The following is a 21,770-nucleotide window of genomic DNA, read 5'->3' as shown; positions in this document are numbered from 1 at the left end:
GTTCTTTTCGCACTGAAAACTTTTAATGTTGATCAGTGGAAAACATTTTTGCCCTTGGGCATAATTACCAACCCATAAATGAAAATATTCCCAGAGATCTGAAAGACAGGAAATTGATTGTCCTTCAAAGGAAGCAAAAATCACATACCACCTCTTTGCCAGCTACCTTCAGTAGACTTGGAGTGAGGCCCTGAGTAAATGAGATACTTGGACACTTCTCTTTCAGTAAAAAGATCTACGCTAAAAATAGAGTAGAATTTAAATTAATAGGAGAAATTGTATGTATAAAATCAGCTGCTTTTGGATTTTAATGTTTAATTATATTTACAGTTAGATAGTGAACTGTTAGAACAGATGTCCAAAGTGACGCTAATGAAAGACACCATTGATTCTCTGGAAACTGAGATAAAAAGATTGGCAAGAAGAGCACTGGACTCTGAAACTGAGCTGAGCCGACAGGAAACTGAGTATGTTTCACTTAGGTAGGTAAAAGCATATAATTGCATTAGTTTGATGAGTAACATCAGCCTATGTTAGTTGGTTGTCATAACTGTTATGTAGCTCAAAGAGAAAGGAATTTATGATAGTTTTTCTTCTGAGCGATCCTTCTTTTTGGAATAAAATTGTTTTCCTCATTGCTTATTTATATGTAAGTGTTCTTGGCTTGTTGATATTATGATATGCTGAAAACCATCTTCAGTGAAAAAGTAAAATTCACCCTGACTTAGAGTTAGGAGCTTTCTATTAGAAGCTCCAGGGATTGATGGTTTTTGGTGAATTGTGTATGAGTTAAAAAAAGTATTTTTTTCATTTTTTTACTATTGTTTCTATAGAGGTAAGCAAACGTGCATAAACTAATGAGTGTCATGTGTAGTTAGTTTCAAACATCCTTTTCTTAGTCTTGGAGCTTTTTCATGAGAGGAAATAAAACTGAAGTCTTGCATAGGTTTCATGGCCTGCTGTTCAGCTGGAGTTCCTAACTATGTTCAGAAGCATATAGTGGGACTAGACTCAATCAAAGCCTTTAGGGAAGAAAGCATAAGTCAGTGAGTGCAAGATAAAAAAGGATAGTTTACTGACTAGAGGGAAAGATCAAGCACATGTGAAGTTCGTGTGGAGAGATAAGAAGGACTAGATCACAGACTAAATTAGGCTACAGAGTGATCAGACTGCAGGAGAAGATACTGTGACTTTTTCCTCTTGTATTTTCTTAAATATAATTCAGTTTAGGCAAGAGCTCTCCTAAACCTATGTGTCCTTACAAATGACCGGTGTAGTTGACGCATGGGTGTTGTAGGGTTTTTGTTGGATTTTGATTGGTGAGAATGCTGGATGCTAGCATGCAGTATTGTGTCAGTCCACAATACCTTTCTAAGGGTACTAGGATTTCTAAAATGACACAAACTCCTTTTCAAATCCAGTCCTGAGTTACTGCTGCTTTATAGTAAGTTGTCAGATTTATGAATACTGTAAAAATTGAGTTGTTGAAGATAAGTTGCTGCTACTGAAATATCTTTTTCTCTCCCTTAAACCTGGCTGATAGTTCTCTTCCATTTCTTCAACAGTTTGAGAATCAATGGTATTATTACTTGGTTTGAACGTATGACTTGTGTATAACTTGAAATAGGTTAAGCATTCCCATGTGTGTCCCAAGTGATGATTTTAATTTAATAATTTATGAGAAGTTTGTACGTTCACCTGTTGTAAAGACTGCTTCTTACTTTTCTAGGATTCTTTACAGGAGTATTCAGACTTTAATATCCAGAGATTAAGAGTAACATGAATAAAATATCCCAAGTAGGCTAAAATGTACAGAAGAATCTCAGTTTTTCTTAACTTTCACAATTTTAGTGACATTTAAAAAAGGAAAAAATTAATATATAGCTTCTGAATTCTCCGGTTTAATGTTTCTGCTTTTCCAGTTTATTGAATGAAAAGACAGAACAGAGTCTTTCAGAGACTCAGCAAAGTCTTGTTAAGAAAAAATATGAAATGCAACTTACCCAAGAGAAAATTAAGCTTTTGGATGAAAAAGTTGGTGAGTGACAGATACGGTTTTTGTAATAAAAGTCAATAGGTTAATTGTTATATCACTGCTTTTATCCTTTTTTTTTTTTCCCCCTTATGGGTTGAAAGAAAAAGTGCTGAATGCAAGTAAATATACTTTTGACAGTTCTAACATTTCAAGTGCAAAACATCTGTTTTATTTCATTATTGGAAGGTTTTTGCATTTTAAAATTACGTAATAAAGCTCTTGCAAGTAAGTTTCAGTGACAGTATGTACTGTCAGCTGAACAATGTGTGTCAGTACCAGTGTGCAGTGTCCAAGCATATTAGTTATATTTATGCTCCACTAAGGTGGTGGTAGCACCTGTCAGCATCATAAGGCAATGATAGAACCAGGAAAATATCCTATATAGTACATATCCTATATGTATGTTGCACCATTTTTATATTGTGGGAGTAAAGTAGGTAGATACAGGAATTATTATTCCTGTAGTGCCAAGGAATATGTTCTCACTTCCAAAATTAAAACTGTATTGTGTTAGAAGTCTTTTATTATTTTCTGTAGGTGCAGTTGATATAATCTGTTCTCAAATGCACTGCTGAATTTGTGAAGAGAAAATAAAGCTAACCTATAGCTAATGACATCTAATATTAGAGCTGCCTTATGCTATTAAAATATCTTTTTTTCTGTTACTTACAAATTTCACTCTCTGGTTATTTGGATTTAAGCATTTCATTCAAGATGATAATGTCATTCAAATGGATAAGCATTTCATTCAAAGTGAACTTGATTTTTTTTTTTTTTTAATGCTTTGGTTAAAGTGTTTAAGCCACTCCTGAGTAGTCTAGAGAAAAAGATATTTTGTCCACATTAAAATCCATAATTTTGTTTTACAAGTCCTATGCCACTTTTACAGTAAAGTAGGGACTTAATGTTTGATAGGCACATCAATCTGTGTTGTGGCATGCTTTTGATCATTCCCAGGAAATATGTCCAAATTAAGCATATTTTAAGCTTTTAAAAAAAGAAAAAAAAATCAGTGCATTAAAGCTGAATAGAGACTTTTCAGAATTTGGCATCTGAGGTCTCATATCATCTGACTGAAGTATGATCCAATCTATATTCATTAGAATTTTTCGTTACTGCGAGGCAAGTCCAGGCAAAGAATTTTGAAATTAATGGAGACTGTCCGTATTGTGCTATTATCCTGTCACCACAGGGATAACAGTGGAAGATGCTGAAGGAGAGGAACTACAGTGTAGGTGTGGGGAGAGCTAGTATGAAGTGGTTAAAGAGACTGGAAAGATCCTTAAAAGTGGATGACTAGTTTGGCGATTGTGGGTAGAACTTGGAGCTATTGGACATGCGCTGTGAGTAGAACCTTAGCAGCTGTACACACAGAATATTTTGGACTTGGACTATAAAACTGAAAGCACAAGAAAGATTGGAAGTAAAAGGAGATTGAGATGGAAAATGTGGTTTTAGGACTGGTAAAGAATGAGTCTAGGATGAGAAACCTCAAGGCTTGAGGCTGAGGAAAGTGAAGAGAAAGGGTGAGCAGCTAATGGTATCTTCTTGGAGAGGTAGAATTGAAGAAGATGGGAAGAAAGTGTGTGTACCCACTAGAAAACCTTTTATTTTTTGAGTCTGAAATGGAACTTGGGATTTCCAAGTCTTGTGTTACTTTCTCTTGTCAGCAAAATAATGTAAACTTGGCAAAGTGTCTCTTTCCAGTGCCTGTTTGCAGAGAGAATAGCAGTGTAGTCCCCCAGTGGTTTGTTTTCTATGTCATGTGCCACATGGTGGGAATCCAAATTGTGCTTTTTGTGTTTCACACAAGTTAAGTAACCTATTTCAGAGACAAACACTAGGAAGCTGGGAATGCCAGTCCTAAGGTTGTCTTTAGTACTTAATAAATAAACCCCAGGTTGTGTTTTTATTTAACTTACGGTATTCTTTTTAACTACACTATCATGTGTTGTTTTTCTGTTGGAGCCTTTGCGCCAACTTTTGCAGAGTTCTGTAGGGAGTACATCAGTGTTGTCTAGTGAAGCAAGCTTCACTAGATCAGATGTTCTCCTTGGCTGAAAATGCAGTCAATAAAGCAGGTAATTGCAGAAAGAGAAAGCGTGTGCTATTTAGACTGTTAGATATTGTTATGCAGTATTTTATACTGTTGCTGTCTGTAGGTTAGAATTTTGGGGTGATGCACAGCCAAACTCTTCAGAATTGCTCACTAACTATACACATGTCCTATTTTCAGAGTGCCTGATTTGAGACTTTGGTTAATTTTCAGAAATGTTGAGCATGCACAGCTGTGACAATAAATCATGGGTTTTTTTTTTTTTTTTTTTTTTTTAACATGTAATACTTTCTATCCTGAAAATTTAGGTCATAGTTTAGGCATCCAAAATAATCAGAAAACATTTTAAAGTCGTCTTGGTGCATCAGTTCCTTCTCTGTAAAATGGTGATAACACACCCTTGCTTACAATCACAGAATGGTTAAGGCTGGAAGACACTTCTAAAGATTATCTTGTCTAACCTCCTTTCTCAAGCAGGGCCACCTAGAGCCAGTTTCCCAGGACTATGTCTAGATAACTTTCGAATATCTACAAGGAATAAGACTCTGTAATCTCCCTGGGCAACCTGTTCCAGTGGTCAGTTACCATCACAGTAAAAAAAAAGGTTTCCTGATGTTCAGAGGGAACCTCCTGTGTTTCAGTTTGTGCCCATTGCCTCTGTCCTGTCACTGGGCACCACTGAAAAGAGCCTGGCTCTATTCTCTTTGCACCCTCCCTTCAAGTATTTACATAAATTTATAAGATCCCCCCTGAGCCTTCTCTTCTCCAGGCTAAGCAATCTCAGCTCTCTCAGCTTTTCCTCATAAGAGAGATGCTCCAGTCCCTCCATCATCTTTGTGGCCCTTTGCTAGATTCTCTCCAATACGTCTATGTCTCTCTCATACTGGGGAGACCAGAACTGAGCCCAGCACTCCAGATGTGTCTCATCAGAGCTGAGTAGAGGGGAAAGATCACTTCTTTCAACTAGCTGGCAATACTTTCCCTAATGCAGCCGGGATACTGTTGGCCTTCTTTGCAGCAAGGACACTTTAGCGGCTCATGTTCAATGTGGCATCCACTAGGACCTCCAGCTTTCCTGCCAAGTTGCTTTCCAGCTAGGTGGCCTCCAGTGTGTACTGGTGCCTGTGGTTGTTCATCCCTGGGTGCAGGACTTTGCACTTCCCTTCATTGAACTTCATGATATTCCTGTCAGCCCCCTTCTCCAACCTGTCAAGGTCCCTCTGGATGGCAGCACAACCCTCTGATGTATCACTCACTCCTCTCAATTTTGTGTCATCAGCAAAATTCCCGAGGATACACTATGCCCCATCATCCAGATCATTGATGAAGATGTAAACCAGGACTGGACGCCATATTAACCACTGGGGCACACCACAAGTTACCAGCCTCCGACTAGACTTGACGCCACTGATCACCACCCTCAGCCTGGCTGTTCAGATGGTTTTCAATCCTATGTCAACAGCCCTTCTACGAGTATCTTATGAGAGTGCTGAAGGCCTTATTGAACTGAAGGTGGACAACATCCACTGCTCTCCCTCATTTACCAGGCCAGTCATTTAATCATAGAAGTTTGTTAGGTTGGTCAAGCGTGATTTTCCCTGGGTGAAGCCATGCTGGATACTACTGATGACTTTCTTGTCCTTAATGTGCCTGGAAATGGTTTCCAGAATTAGTTGCTCCATCAGAATTTGCTTTAGAGACAGGTTTGGACACTGTCTTAGCAGGTTCCAGAGCAATGCATGCAAAAATATGGGGTGGAAATTTGAGCGCCTTTTGTCTTGTGTTTTGAAATAGGGGGAAGTTCTGTGGAAAAAATAGGATGTGAATATATGCTATGATGTCCCTGAAAGACTGAGCTACAGATCATTTTACTTTGGACGTTTTATCTCCAAGTGGTTAACAAGTATCATTGAATAAGACCAATTACACTGATTTAAAGAGTAATTTGCAGCCTGCATGGTTTTATGAGTTGTAAGGTTCACTGTAAGAAGAGTTTCTGTGTTTCTCCTCTGCGAATGCCATGTGTGTAGATGATACAAGGATTGATTCTCTGACCATTTAAAGGTAAATGTAGTGTGTAACACCTTATTAGCTGAATGAAGACAGGGAGAGACATCTTTTAAAATTTGATTTTGTAGTGAGTGGATTGCTTTTTTCATTACTATCTTTGCAGGTTTTAAATAGTGTTGAATTTTATAAATGAATTACTCCTTATTCACTTTTACATAAAGTTCATTTAAATGAATAAAAAATATTTCAGAAAAACTGGCTAATATCAGGATATTAATCTATTTATTTCATCAGTTATTACACACTACAGCCTACATATTGCTTCTATCTATTGTAATTCTGTTTTAGCCTTAATTATTTATTTTTAATGGTCTAAACATTTGCTGTTTAATGGTAGACTTGTTTTGAGACATGTAACTTAAGGCCTTGATCTATGGAAGAGTGCAGTTCTGTAAGTATTAGATCATTTATATATTTCAAAAGGTATACGCTTTAGTGTTTTCATGAAGGGGAGCTTTTGCCATATTGTTTTATGCTTTTATGCTTTAGAAGAATTTTTATTTCAAATGGTTTGAGTTAATGAAAATGAGACCTTTCTGCTTGTGTCCAGATCACTTTTCAAGACAAAGTCTTGTACAACAAGAGGAGATCTGTGCTTTGAAAGAAACGATTGCACAACTTGATAAAGAGAAGGCAACTTTGCAAGACTATGTGGAACAAGCAAGAGAGAAGATTGCTACTTTTGAGGAAAGCCTGGCAATTAAAGTATGTTCTAACATGTGAATAGTCACAGAGTCACAAAAGATAAACAGGGAAAGGATCTTTTGGGTCATCACAGCTATCTTACATTGATATCTGCAACAGTGCTCAGTGCTGACCTAGTTCTGCTCTGATTTCAAGGCAACAATAAAACTCATGTTGACTTCAACAGCAGTTGGTTTGAGCAATGTGAGCATCTCATGTTCGGTGTTTCGTATGGTTTATGCTTATCAAGAGAGGAGACTTTAAGTACTTTGCTGAAGTGGAGAAGAGTAAATTAGCCAATATTTTGTTTATATAAAATTTAGCCTAAATTCTTCCTTGGGGTCCACTGATGTTAGAGATGCAGGCACCAAATAATACTGCCTTTGTTGTCCTTGAAAGATTATATTATTTTCACCTTAAGGTACTAGATTACCTATGAAAATTGCATCAGTTTATTGCCCACTATGATTTCAAACTATATAACAAAGCTGCTTAGTTCTTAGTTCTGAAATGTTTTTCACTTCAGCTTAAGTTCTGGATATTGATTTAGGATAAACTAAAAAAGGTACTTTTTAACTGTTGCGATCATTAAGTCAAGAATTTGCACTGATTTTTAACAAAATCTTAACGAAAATACATTGCAGGACAGGCTATAATAATCTTGCCACAAGCACTGACTTTGCATTTTAAAAAAACTATAAATTGTAAATGATGTCCATTTTAGAGAAGAAATGGCTGTCTCTACCTCACTTGTGTCTCCAGTGGAAGACATTTCTTTAGCCTATCTATGCTTCTTTTAATATCTGTATCCAAAGACAAGGGCGTAAAGTGATATACTTTGTTCTACCTTCTTTAGGGAAATACAGTGACGTAATTCGTTTTATCAGTTACAAACTACCACACTGGTAGTTTAGTAGAAAAGCTGTGATAACTTACTTAATAGACAGAAGACTTCATTTGGTTTTAGGAGTATGAACCAAATGCTACCTTTAGAACCACAAAGAGTTAAAAAATGTAATTGAAGTTATATTCTGCAAAAGATAATAATATTGTTCCTTTATTTGCCAAATCAGATTATGAGAATTTTCGGCTCTAAACAGTACAGGATGAAACTTGGAAAACTACAGTCCATTTTGCATTAAATAGTTAAATTAATTAGCTAGCTGAATAAAAGGAAAATACGGATAATCTTATTTAATTATTTTTCCATTTATATTGAGGAGCGGTGAGAGGTTATTTTAATCTTGTATTTCTTTTCAAGGAGAAAGTAATTTCAGATTTCAAGATTCTTATTTCTGAGTTGGAGCGTTCCACCAAGTAAGGATAAAATGTCAATATCACTATTAAATTTGATTAATTTATAGCATTAATTCAAAAATTGAATCATAAGATGTGCTAATGTTTTTTTTTTTTACTCTACTAAATATTAAAATGTTACAGCTTTGTTTCATGACTTGTAAACTTATCCACTGGAAAAGCTATTGTTTGTATTAGGTTGGGCAGTATTGTCATACCTGAAGTATTTATTATTTGCTGCATAGAAAATCTGCTGAAGCACTCTGTATCTGTGAGAAAGATATCACCAGTTTGCATGAACAGCTACAAGAAACCAACAAGGAACTTGCACAGACTAACAAGAGCAGAGAATCTTTAGCTCACGAGAATGACAGGTTACAAGAGCGTCTTTCTAATATTAAGCAAGAAAATCAGGTATATTTGTACAGAGAACTCTTGACTAAAAAGGAAAACTGTATTTTTCAAGTAATGCTTAGAATTGTTTGGCCCTCAGCTGAAGTAAATCTGCAAACTAGTTTTTAAGCTCACCTTCGAACTCTGATTGTCTCTTATTGCTCAGCTCACTTGTATGAAGAGGACCGGCTATTCTTATATAATGGTTTGGTGTTTATCTTGAGGAACAGCTAATTAATGTTTTTCTGATCTTCGTGTGAAAACCCTGTGGCAGTTATAACTATTGCTTATATGGAAAAGTACTATGCAGGAGGCAGCGACTGTTCTTATACTGTGCTGCGACTGGCCCGGAGCACTTGCAAGCTTATGAATTTAACTTGTTAATAATATAACACAGTAGGGTGTTTTAATAAGTTTCAAAGCTTTATTAGTAGTATTGTATTATTTACATTCCTAAAGTGACTTTTGGGATAAAAGATGGATAATATTTGGTTACAATACCACATTAATGTATGGTACTGGTGTTTAGTTTATTCTATAGTTTAAAGTGTTGTCTCCTGCAGACACACATGCATGCATGTGTTCCAAGCAGTAGAAATTAGGCTTAAGACGGTAGTAGTGACGATCATAACTGTATGTTCTGGTTTTTCTTCTTTGTTCAACTCTTGCCTTCATTTAGGTTTTCTGATACTTTCTTCCTGATGTATTCTACTTCTGGCTTAGTTATCTTGTTCTTGAAAGTACTTTCTGCTCACCTGGCTTCTCTTCCTCTATAAGCAGTACCCAGTTTTGAGGCAGATTAACTTAACTTAATTTTAGCTATATAAAAGTTTTAAGTTATTAAGGTTCCCTTTTAAGTTAGAAAAGTTCTCCAGAAGATTCATCCATCCTAGTTTTGAAAGGGATTTGTTTTAGCTGCTTTCTCCATTATAGAGGAAGAAGCTAGCATAGTTAGTTTAAAAGGTGCCTAATTCTGTGCTGCAAAAATTAGGTGAGATAACTCCCATGCCAAGTAACTCTTCTCTCAAACACGTTCATCTTCTCTTTAGCACCTCCTTGAATAGGCTAGAAAAGCTGAGGTCCTAGTAGCTTTAACCCCAAAAAGGGAGGTAGCGGAGTGTCACTGGAAACGGATGAGCTGAAAGTGCTACTCCAGGGATCACTGTTCTTTCCCTTCTCTCGCAATCACAGTTGATATGATGTGGGTCAGACTGGTACAAAGGAAAGCCTTGTGTTGCTTTTGAAAGCTTCATGGTTTCCTTTGCATGCCTGGATTGGCAAAAAATCTTAGCCTCACAGGATCACCTACTTTTTAAAGGGCTTGCTTCTATAATATGTAATGGTTCCTCTGTGGCCTTCCATAATTTAGGTGCTATTCAAAGTACTTACAGTAGCATTTTGTTTTCTTCAGTTGAGCTTACTGAAAAAGTTCACAGAACCTTTCTCAGCAATTCACAGCCTTTCACAATAGGAACAGGAGTTTCCATGGCCTACTTTCCCCACCCCATACTGGTTCTTGCAGCTGAGTGTTCTCTTAGAAATTTGTAAGGAAGGAAGTGTTTCTGAACAGGGCAGTTCAAAACAGCCTTACTACAGTTTTTTTTTCTTTTTCTGTTCTGTTTCTCAAGCAATAGTTGCCAGAACTGTGTGCATTCTCTAATGCTTGTGACTTTATTTCTCTTGATTAGAAGACAAACTTAATTTGTTAATTCCATTTTCAGCTCTTCTGCTTTTTCAAGTGTTGGCCTTTAAGAGACTGTAGTATGTAAAAAAAAGGGAACTGACTGAGCCCTGCTCCTTAAGTGGGCAAGGTATTTTGTTATGACCACTTAGCTGCTAAATAAACCATCTGTCTTTTCTTCTTAGCTGCTACATTCTTATTGACATTTTTCTTCTTTTTAAGGAGATTTAGCATTATCTGTAAGTCAAAGAAGGTAAATGTTTTTGACATGCAAATTTTATTGATAGAAATATCCATGTTTTAGATTTTATATAGACTTTAAATAGAGTTAATAAAGCAATAGGTGCTAGATACACACTAGTTCTATTTTTTTGTAAAGATACAAACAGTATACTTTAACCTTATGAAACAAATCTTTCTTAATAGGTACTATAAAAAACTAGAAAAGTACCGGAATGAACTTGATGGTATGAAGTTGAAAGCCCAGTATTCGAACACAGATATTATCAGGCTGAAGGGTGTACTGAAGTCTAAAGTGAGTATATGGATTAAACCTGTTAATAAAAGCTGTTGTTTTAACTAAAATGAAATTTTAAACATATTTCTGTGGAAGAATTTTCTTCCTAGCTGAAACTTATTTGCATTCTACTAACATGTTTTTAATAGTTTGAACATATTTTCTTACCTTTTTTTACAGTGCACAAGGAAGGAAGTACATTTCACTTTGTTTTTTATATATATGTGTGTGTGTCTGTATTTATTAAACTTAAAGGATTCAGATAGTGAATAATACAGAGGCTTAGGACTCTTTTGTCTTTATTACCATATGGGATTAATAGTAAAAAAATATTTCTGCATATATTGCTGTACCTCGTATTTTTGATGTTAATTCAGCCATTTTTACCTGACATCTTTGAGCATTAAAATACAGCCATCTTGAACAAAACACTGGTTCATGGCAAGTCTCTCAATGCTTTGGCTAAATGGCAAAGTTTTCCATGGAAATAGAATATCCATGTCATACCTGTAGGTGTACAGATATCCCTATTTTGTGAAGCTTACTGTAAATTATTAAACAAACAAGCTTTATGTCTTAGGAGAGAGAGAACTCTGAGCTTTTGGAGAATTACCACAAAGCCCGTGAACAAGGAGAAAGTTGGGAAGCAAAATGCCATCAAGCAGAAGCAGATTGTAGCTCTGTTAGACAGGCACTGATCAGTGCTGAGTCTGAGAACCACAGGTTGAAAGAGAGAATGGAATCCCTTGAAACAGAGATGGAGCAAGTAAGTTGAAATCATTCTTTCCATAGTTCACCTTGAAATGGTCTGGTAGTATTTTAAGCCTGCAGCTGTTTAAATTTATGCTTGATGCCACTTCTCATATTTTAGAGATACTTGCTACAATGGACTGTATGGAGTTTGAGTTTATTTAATAACATGACTAAAGTTCCGCTAGTCACACCTGGAAAAAAAAAAAACTTAAAAAATAATAGCATATTTCAAGGAAAAAAAAGTTATAAAATACTCTGATGTTTGGAATGACTGAAGGCGTAATGTCACACACAACTCCACAGCATACCTGAAACATACTTAGAGCTTTGTCACCTGTCACGTCCCTGTTCCTGCTTTTCTTGTCTAGCTTTTCAACCTTCTTTCCACTGCTTTAGGTTTCCCAAAGATCCTCTTCCCACTTGGAAATCTGAGAACTTAAAGGGGCATGCACAGCATGGCTTTGAAAATATGTTACGAACATGCAAACTATCTTCTGGTTTTGGGTTGTTACGTTTTTTGTTGCAGATCATCTTTGCTTCCTGAGTATCACATAGGCTACTGAGGAGTTAGATACTCAGGAGGAACTGAGCTGCTGCTGTTCAGGAAATGGATGAGAATGTAACAGTAGCAAAACAGCACAGAAAGATTGTGTGCAGATTTTGACATTTTTGGAATATAATAAAACTGATACATGGTCCTAGTTTGTCCGGTCAGCCTCAAATGCATAGAGATTTCATCCTTCTAATTCCTTCCCACATGCTTGCTAGTAAGTATTGCAACAAACAGGCCTCTTCATGAAAACTGTGTCAACAAATTGATTCAGAATTCCAGATAGATATTGTGTTCGGTTCATAGCAGTTACATGTAAGGCAATTTAAAACACAAAGTTTTTATTCAAAAACCTTAACGTGCTTAGCAGTGCCCTGTGTTCTTTGTGCTTTTTTTTAGGCAAGACAAAGCTAGAATTCATGTGATGTGCTCCCCCTACAATCATCTCTTTTGATCTCATTCCTAAGCAATCTATAAGGAAGCCACAGTGCTTTCTCTCTCCCTTTTGCTTTTGTTAACAACTTCGCAGGCTCATTCTGCCACCTACTGAAAATTAAGGAGTTAAAAGTGACCAGAAATACAAGTCAGGTGTCACAGGGCAAAGTACAGGCATTTTTCAAAAAGGAAAAACCTAGGCTATGGTCATCTAAAATATACAAAATTCTGAATGCCTTTAGTCAGAACTGCTGCTGCTGGCTTGTGGACTTCTCTTTAGTGTGACTTCTGTCATCTCTTAGTCATGCCTGAGTTTACAGATGACAGCAGTATAAATATGACTGACAGTATCTCAGCATTCTCTGATCATCTACATGCAAGAATACATTTTATTGCTAAAATAAGAGGATCTAATTTGAAAATGGAATGGGGCCCATGGCAGAATTTTGAACCTTATTAGCTCTGCAGAGGAGAATTCTAGGAATAGAGTTTAAAATGTCAGTAGCTGATTTGCTGTCAGAAGCAAGAAGTCTTCTAGTTTAATATCTGGGAGTTATTTGAAGAAATAACTGTAAAGTTTATTCCTGAATAAATGACTGCGCCTAAAATTCACCACAATTACACAGAGATATTTTTGTATGATTTTGGAAGCCGTTTTAAATTTTCTTTACAGTAGAATTTTGATGATCTGATATTGCTTTACTGTAGCATTTAACAACAGAAGCAGCATACAAGTCTCAGATTTCTGCCTTAAGCAAGTCTCTTGTGAAAATGGAAGGAGAGAAAACAAAAATTGAGAGTCTCTATACTTGCAAATCTCATCCACACAAGAACTTTGCATTAAACTAGATGCAGTCAAAGAATGATTAATCAGCAGTTAACTTACACAGCAGAGAAGGTAGAAAGGGTATGTGAAATATATCAGAAAAACAAGTTTATGTTAACATTATAGTTTAGGGATCTAAATCTACTTGGATTCTAGAATGATCCAAATAATCCTATCATGATTAGTGTTTCAATTTTTTGAATGTTTAATTTGGCAGTCCTCAGGGCTTACTCCTCAGAGGGTGAATGCTGTATGCTATTTGAAAAGCTCACTGCTTTGCAAGGTTTTACTATGAATACTGAAAAGTCAGGACTTAAAACTACTGGTTGTATTCTTGAAAGATGTCTTGGATTTTACATCTAGTTGCTAAGAAAGCAGAATAGCTGGAGTAGTTTATTAGCAAAGAAACTTGACATGGATTTTAAAATGCTTGAATGTTTTAGGAAGTATCAATATCTTTAATAACCTCTCCTTAATTTCTCTTGAAAATCAATTTCTATTGACCTTGATTTTTACAAAACCTACAAAATCAATGTTTGATAGGCACATTTTAAAAACTCATCTTGGATAAACTCTGAAAAATTGTTCATACATATTCAGATTATTCAGATTTTCAGTATAATTCTATCACTGTCCTGATAGAATTATACTGAAATATTATGTTCTGTTCTCTGCTCCAGCTGAGATAATTTCTTGTTCTTTACAGGCTTCCAGCATTCTCTTTTGACCTTTGTGCCTTTTCCAGACGCCATGGGTACAGCTCTTTGACAGTTGTTTATTTTTCCAGCCAAATGGGTGTGATCTCTTTTGTATGCTTGTGGAATCCTCTATGATGCTTTCTATAGGGAAGATTTCCAGCGTATGAAGCTTTTGTGAGATCTGATATGACTAAGCCTTCCTGGATCCTTCTGTGAAATTTTCCGATGAAGGGGCTTGCTGGGACTGTGGAGAGCCGCAACAGTTTCAGGAGAGAAATGCAGAAATGCAGTTGGAGAGTAGGAGAACAGTCTGAAGTTGGGACATTTTCACTAATTTTTTCAAAACTTTCAACCAGTAGTCTTTCATCAGCCATGTATAACCTTCAGATAGGGCTCTTATTTTACGTAGTATTCAGTGCAGGAATCCGCATTACTAGATTGCAGTGTATATATTGAGAAGTGGAAACTAAACCTGATGCTGAATAATATTGTTTTTTCAGTGTTTCTAATGCTGTTTATTTTCCTATAACTATGCTGTGTACAGTTTTCAGTATTCTTTTGTTCTGAAATAAAAGCAGAATATCAAAACTGTTATAGGCAAGGGAACTAGATTTTTGGTTGACAGTTAGTGGAAAATTGGATCTTTCAGACTGAAGAAACCTTTTACTTTAGTTTTGTAAAGGCAAATAATTTGAGTTTTGCAAAGCCAAATAATTTGAGTTTTGCTTTGGAAAGTGAAAAATACCTTTTTTCTTCCCCTCTACCTGATGGCCCATGGCCTGAGTTCTCTCAGTATCTTCCTGGTTTAAAACACAAGTGCTTATCCTTTGAAAATTGAGGAATGTGCTAGAGAGGTAGGGTGTTTGTTGAGATGTCTCAGTTCGTAGATTTAACATGACCTTTGGGTGAGTGTTATTGTGCTTAATGTAAGCTAGATATGAGTAAATTACAGATAAAAGTGTTGGCAGTGCACCAAGTGGATTCGGCTAGACATAAAATACATATACAAAAGATGAAGGAAAAATAGCATTTAGCTTGCTTACACTAAGATTAAACCAGGCAGTTTTCTGTGTCTCTGTAGACTCAGCACAGATTTTCCTTACTCGCTGTTCTCTGGGATTTTTTTTTTCTTTTTGTGTATTTATGTTCCAGGTGTGTCCATTGTTCCCTTTTTAGGTTTTATGGATATTCTTCTTTTTTAGGTTCCCCTAAGATATACAGATGCGTAATCACTTGTTTTGGATTTTATTCATTTTCTTTCCCTCCAAATTTATTCTTGATGATCCTTTAAATAAAATAAGTGTAATCCCACTCTGCTGGAGATGCAGATATTGATTTGTTATATCAGGTGTCATTTCCTGCATGTGAATGGTTAATCAGTAGTTTCTTGCCTCAACAAAATGTAAAGCTTCCTTCTCTTCAATGTTTCTGTCTGCAGCCTGTGTCCTTTGATCCATATATTTCATAGCATTTTGTCATTTGTTCAAGTACATTTATGTTCAGATATATACATTGGATGAATTTATAAATCTGACATAGGATTTTGACTGAGGGAAAATATAACACTAAACATCCATCTTGAAGCGAGAGCAAATTTGGTCATTGATCCCAGACTTCCTTTCTCCTTTTTCTCTGTTGTTGTGGTGTTGTTTTTTTTTAAAAAAAAGAAAGTTACCATAATAGCCAGTAAGCTTAACAGACGTACACCTGAAACTTCAAAATCTTTGTTTAGCTGCAGAGAGAGTGTGAGTCATCCCATTTTGAAATAGAGCTGCTGAGAAAACAACTGGGAAATGAAAGAGCATCTATGAAAAACCTGGAATCTTTGCTTGCGTCCAATTGTGAGAAAGAATTTCAGTCACAGATAGAAAAGCAAGAAAAAGACTCTGAAATTCAGTTTTTCAAGGCACAACTTTCTTTAGCAGAAAGTAAACTGTGAGTAAATGACCAGGAGAACATTGCAGGATTTTCATTCTTTGCAAGTGTGTATACACACAGATGGTTTTATATCTAGCTGTAGTTTCAAATGACCAATGTACTTTGGTTACTTTAATAGCAGAAGATACCAAAAACTTGTTTCTGATTGCTCAGCTATACCCTAATAGACTTTTCCATGTAGTGTGCTATATTTTACTCCAAAAAAAATGTTCTTAATCTCAGTTGCATGGTATAGCTGCCCTTTTCATTTTGGATAACTGCATTTTGTGACATACTTGGAGGATTATAGTGGCTAGCTAATTAAAATATGTGGACTTTACAGTGCTGTGCAGAGTCAAGATTTTACTCAGCTCAGAAATAGAGCAGCTCAGCTAGAGCTGGAACTGGATATAACCAAAAGACAGCTGGGGACTGAGCGCTTTGAAAGGCAAGTATATGTTTTTGTATTGCACTTCCTGCATCTAATTAGGGTGAAATGCAATATAGTGCTAAGACTTAGGCTAATTAGTAGGATAAACAGCAAAGTTTGGTTTTGCTCCGCTGTACATCTCTTGTGTGTCCGGACGCTATTCATGTCACTGAATTCAGTCTGTGTAGCTGTTACATATGCTGTCTAAATTAGTTGTCTAGGTTCCCCTTATAGCCAATGGAATGTCACAGTAAGATAAACCGCCCTCTAGAATTGCCTGTTTTAGGATGGGATGGATCACTTTCCTGAAGATGCTCGTCTGTCTTCACTTATTTGTAGTGATGCCTGTCTTGATCCGTAGTGAGAGTCTAGGTGACTAGACAAGTGATTTATAGACTACTAGTTCTGCGGTATGAATGGCTGCCTTTTGGCTACACCTGTACTGGTGAACTAAACCAGGTCAGAACATCGACTTGAGGGTCCACACAACTGTATACTTGTCCATGCAGTTAAGTACACACTCTGGAACGATTTTAGCCCATACCAACCCACACTTCCAAGTACTGCTTGGGCCACAGAAGGTGCTAGGGGTGGTTCCCAAATGGCAGTATGGCCAAGTAATTTTTTTTCTTTTTTTTTTTTTTCCTGCAGAAGAAGTTTAACAATATATACAAGATGTTTCATGTGATTTGGCCACAGTACCAGAGAGCGGTCCCTGGCCTGCTTCATGAGTTAGTTCATCTTCATAGTCTTGGTGTCTTAAATAGTTTTCTTATACGTGAAACAACTGTACTCTATTTCATGGATATACTGAGAATAAAATATTACAGTGTCAGGCATTATTTTGGGTATGTAAAAGAGGCAGCTAAAAGCAGCAGAGTGATGTGATTATAGCACAGGTTTGAGAATCAAGTGTCTTGTTTGATTGTAGTAATTACTTTGTTGATACTTTGTTCTCTCATAAGTAAGGATAAGAGTTTTGGAGGGGGCATCTCTATACGTGAAGTTAGGTCTTTTAAAGATGGATTTCTTAAACGTCTCAGTGTATGTTTCAATTTCAGATTGAATTCTCTTTATCCTGAAGTCATGGCAAAACCTGCTAAACTTTTGGGTTAGATGTGCAAGAAAGTTTAAAAAGTGGCATCATTTGTGCTTCTTCAGCTACATAGAATGAGCCAGGCTTTATGCTAACACAGGAGTACCTTTATTTAAAACAAATTTGATCTTCATGGTGTATGGGTGCTCCTGCTCCCTGGTAGGGACTGCAAGTGTTTCTTCTTAAAGTTAATTGTCAGAAAGTTTAATCAGCCTCCATACTTCATCTCTTTCCTAGTTAAGGTTAACTTGTTACTTATGTAGTTGTTTATAGTTGCAATAAGATCAACACTTAGTTTACAATTGGTTAGCAAAACAGACATTAGGGTGAGCCTATGCTGAGGTAAAGATTGCGAGTTTTCATTCTTAAAGAGAATTTCTCTTCAAGAGAATTACAAACATAATTACCTGAATTGTTTTGGAGAGAACAAAGCTAGGTCCTGTTATGCAGTCTGCAAGTCAGTTGCAAAAACAGTATGCAGAAATCTTAGCAAAGACTGAAATGTCTTATACAAAAATCTGAGGCTCACATTAGATTTAGCTGTCTTTGAAAGGCTAGATCTTTTTCTTTTTTTTTTTTTGCTTTTCATAAAATCAAAACATTGTCTCTTCAATGTCTTGCCAAAGTTAGAAGAATTCTATTTTTTTCTGTTTTTCCTCAGAAAGTCATGCTTTACAAGAGCAAGTATCTCTCTTGCTTGTAGAGAAAGAGATTAAAACTCCAAGTTGGCTTCTTACAGCCGATCTATTTTTCTGGTACTGGCAAGTGAAAAGCAGAAAATTAGCCGGAGAGGAAAAATAGTATCATTAATGTCAGTCATAATAGTATATAATGGAAGCAGCAGACTTGAGTATTGACTGTTTTTTTTTGTTGTCAGTTTAAAGAAGTGGGAAGATGATATCCTTGTTCTAACACTGACTTAGCTACTCATATTGATTTACTGCCTTGGTGCAGAATGAAATAATGCCTGAAATTAGGAGGTGGAAAGTGCCAATGCCGTCAGGCCTTGAATGAGCACCAACACAGTGATATTAGGAGGACTAATCCATCTGTCTGGGTTTTTCTTTACCAGTCAGGAAAAGCACCTCCCCATCCCTCCCATCCTCCTGACTGCGGAAGCAGTTTGAACTTAAGTGGAAACAGCAGGTTTGATTTTTGTCCTGGTCTGGCTGTGGTGACTAAGCATGGGGACTGTCTGTCAGGTACCTGGGGACAGCCCCATTCGCATGACTTGCATATCTTTTTTAATCTCTTTCTATTTCTTGGACCCTCCTTTCGCTGCTCTTGTACCTTGCTTTCTCTGCCCTACTCTCCTCCCAAATAAAAAACTTGCCCATATTACTTTTCCCAATTGGTCATGGTTTTGTTACATTCATACCTAAACTTGGTGTTCCACAGGGCGATGTTACCTGTGAGACGTGCAGGCAGCTGTGCTCTAACCTCCTGCCATTGCCACCAAACATCTTGACCATTAAAGACGTGTGTAGTAAAGCCCTTAAAGCAGTAATGCTGGTAAGACCAGAAGTCCATGTAGATAAGTCTGGTTCTGTAGTCTTTACAGCCGTATGACGCCTTCCCAGGCACAAGGATGTGGGATGTTGCTAGCTAGTGGAGGACTCGCTGTCTCCCGGTGCTCCCCTCCAGTCAAAATGACCAGACGACGATTTTACAGCCTTCCCACTGGGAACTCCAGCATCCCTTAAATATCCATCGGTTTCAGGGCACTTCAGGTAGACTCTAGTCCACTGGCCTTGCCAACTCAAACAGCACAAAAATGCCACAAGCAATGCTGTTCTTACGTTAATATCATTGCTAATTTTAGTGATCGTCCTTATGTTATAGGCTTGCGAAATAACCTTAAAATTAGGCTCTTCCTCCCTGGAGATTTTTACAATTTCTAGAGTTTAACCTGCAGCAACCATGGCTAGCTTCTGTCTTTTAGGGCAAATAGAGACAATAGATATGTAGAACTAAGTCTGAGTAAGGGAGTACTACACAGTGAGTCAGTAATCTGTCTTTCAGAGAAGTATATGATGAATGCCCACATCTTGTAAATAATAAAAAAAAAAGCTGACAATCTTAAATAGGAAAAAAGATGATAATGACTATGAGATTATTTTGACAATTTTGAAAGTGGTTAGTCTCACTAATTAATGTTTATTTAGGGAACATGCTATACAGGAGCTTCGACGCCAGAATCGTACAATCACGTATCAGTTAAGCTCTACATTAAGAATATCATCAGCTGAAACATTCCCATCATTGATCTCCTGATTGGTCTCTGACTGGTCCCTGGAAGGGTAAGTGGTTCAACAACATTTAAGTTCCAAACGCTGAGGGGAAAAAAGAAAAAAAAAAATAAAAGGATGAGCTCTGATATTTCTTGTTGAACCTATTGACTGAATTCCATGGAATTACATTGCTCTAAGAAAAGTACAAGAAGATTCAAGACCGTAATCTTTTGATGATACTCCTTTTATTTTGTTTTATTGAGCTGTATCAAAACTATATGGTTAATAGCAACTACTTGCACCGGGATGCTATAGTCATAAATTGTTAAAACACTAATAGAAATAATGCTACAGAAAATCTTGACTTGCCACCTTTTTTGTGCAGGTCTAGATGTAAATATTTTTCATCTTCCCTACATAAAAGCTCTTAAACTATCAGCCTTTCTAGTACTTTTCAGAATAGTTTTTACTCTCTCTATATATGCATTTTATACAAGAAACATAAATGCATTCTAAATGTCTTCAATGCATTCTTGTCTCCTCCTGAGGAGGAGCAAGCCCAGCTTCCCTTTAACAGTGAAATGGAGCCTCCACAATATGCAGCAACTCCCCTGTTCAATTTCAGTCTCATCTTAGCTTCATATTTGGTAGCTGCATGCCTGTTGCATCACACTTTTTCCTAGACTGATGGCAGCACACGTTTAAAAAAAATAAATTGCCAGTTGAGGGGGAAAAAGTCTCAATTCATGACTTGCAGGAAATTAATTTCTGCTTTTGAGGTTGTTATGTACTTCTAAGATGGATTTTGTTAATACTTTGTTAACTGAGGTTATAACCTTTGGCACTCGATGTTATCAAAGGCTCCTCTAACTACACAGGTCCTAAGAATAGGAGACAGTCACTGAGCTGACTGAATCCGTGGGTTGGTGAGCTGGTTCTGGTGCCCTTAGTAGGAAAACACAGTTGTGCAAGATGGTGATTTGTAGCTATGGCCAGTCCTTGATAGCAAGTACAGGGAGTCTTCATTCCTCTGATAGAAACCGTGTCTACTCCTCCTTTGTCTGAGTAGAGCGTAGCTCTTAAATTTGTTGAAATAAGCATTGTATCATTTGGAACGGTTTAATTTACTTCTAATTACCATAACACTTTCTTCTGGTTTTGATACTGTATAAAGAAAAAGAGGGATTGACCATGTAGTCACTACACTAACAACTGTTGGTGCTTTCTCTATTGGTATCACTCCCTTTAAAGGTGATAAAATTCCTTTCTAATCAGTAAACTTCTGGCCTAAATACAAATCAAGACTAATCTTCTACAAATTAGATTATGAATTCAACTCCTTTCTTGTTTCCTTGGTGGGTTTTTGCGTTTTTTTTTTTGGTTGTTATTCTTCTCCTGGCTGGCCTTATGTGGCAGATCTGCTTTTGCACATTCCTAGGGAACAATGAGTTTAAGTAAGGATTAAAAATGAAATATGTGAGCCAGTTATAAATACTTTGCTTAAAATCTTCAGCTAGTTTAAGCTAAATCTTTCTCAATTAAATCAATGTAGTTTTGGAGTGCAAATGAACTCAATTTTTTTCCTGCCCAGTTATTTTCCATTTTTGAGTTGCTCACAATACTAATATAATTCATAACCTTTTCCCTCATCCAGCTGGTTGTTATACTTTTCTGGCTAAGTGGGGTAGAACTAGGGTTGCTCCAGACATACATATTTATTTATTACTAAATGGTTTGGGATTGTTTTCATTAAAAAAAAATGTGCAAAAAACCCTGTAACTTTGGCAGTCTGTGTTATGTTGTAGAAGCTTAAGTGGAAAGAATTTATCAGTTTGTGTAGTGTAGTGATACAGTGGTGAATAAAATAGCCTGTTTGATAAGGCTCTCCTGAGATGGAGGAAGATCTGAATCTGGATCTGACTGCTTTGTATAAGTGATTTACATTTGATTAACTTTGTCCGGGTGAGTGCTTTAATGTCCAAATACTAAAGTTCTGATAAATCTTATGTCAAGAACTAGGAGTTATATCAAGAAAAAGATGGAATAGTAGAAATGTCTGAAATATTCGTGAATGATGAAATAATTTCGCTCCCAGCTAACTA

At 36.6% G+C, this 21,770-nt stretch overlaps 1 protein-coding gene across 1 annotated transcript in view; it reads left to right on the top strand.

The window, feature by feature from the left end:
- Positions 1 to 19,711, top strand: part of TSGA10 (testis specific 10) — a 29,076-nt gene extending 9,365 nt beyond the window's left edge. Inside the window, 13 exon segments of the mRNA XM_086615763.1 lie at positions 331 to 482; positions 1,923 to 2,038; positions 6,712 to 6,866; positions 8,107 to 8,162; positions 8,387 to 8,563; positions 10,642 to 10,750; positions 11,313 to 11,498; positions 13,179 to 13,266; positions 13,269 to 13,331; positions 13,334 to 13,377; positions 15,727 to 15,929; positions 16,255 to 16,359; positions 19,603 to 19,711. Coding sequence (XP_086471889.1) covers positions 331 to 482; positions 1,923 to 2,038; positions 6,712 to 6,866; positions 8,107 to 8,162; positions 8,387 to 8,563; positions 10,642 to 10,750; positions 11,313 to 11,498; positions 13,179 to 13,266; positions 13,269 to 13,331; positions 13,334 to 13,377; positions 15,727 to 15,929; positions 16,255 to 16,359; positions 19,603 to 19,711 — 1,563 coding nt within the window.
- Positions 19,712 to 21,770: the final 2,059 nt, after the last annotated feature.

This window comes from Tauraco erythrolophus, chromosome 1, assembly GCF_009769465.1.
Source record: "Tauraco erythrolophus isolate bTauEry1 chromosome 1, bTauEry1.pri, whole genome shotgun sequence".
NCBI classification, from domain to species: domain Eukaryota; kingdom Metazoa; phylum Chordata; class Aves; order Musophagiformes; family Musophagidae; genus Tauraco; species Tauraco erythrolophus.
Note: the sequence above shows the minus strand (reverse complement) of the source record. Positions and strands in the feature narration are given on the sequence as shown.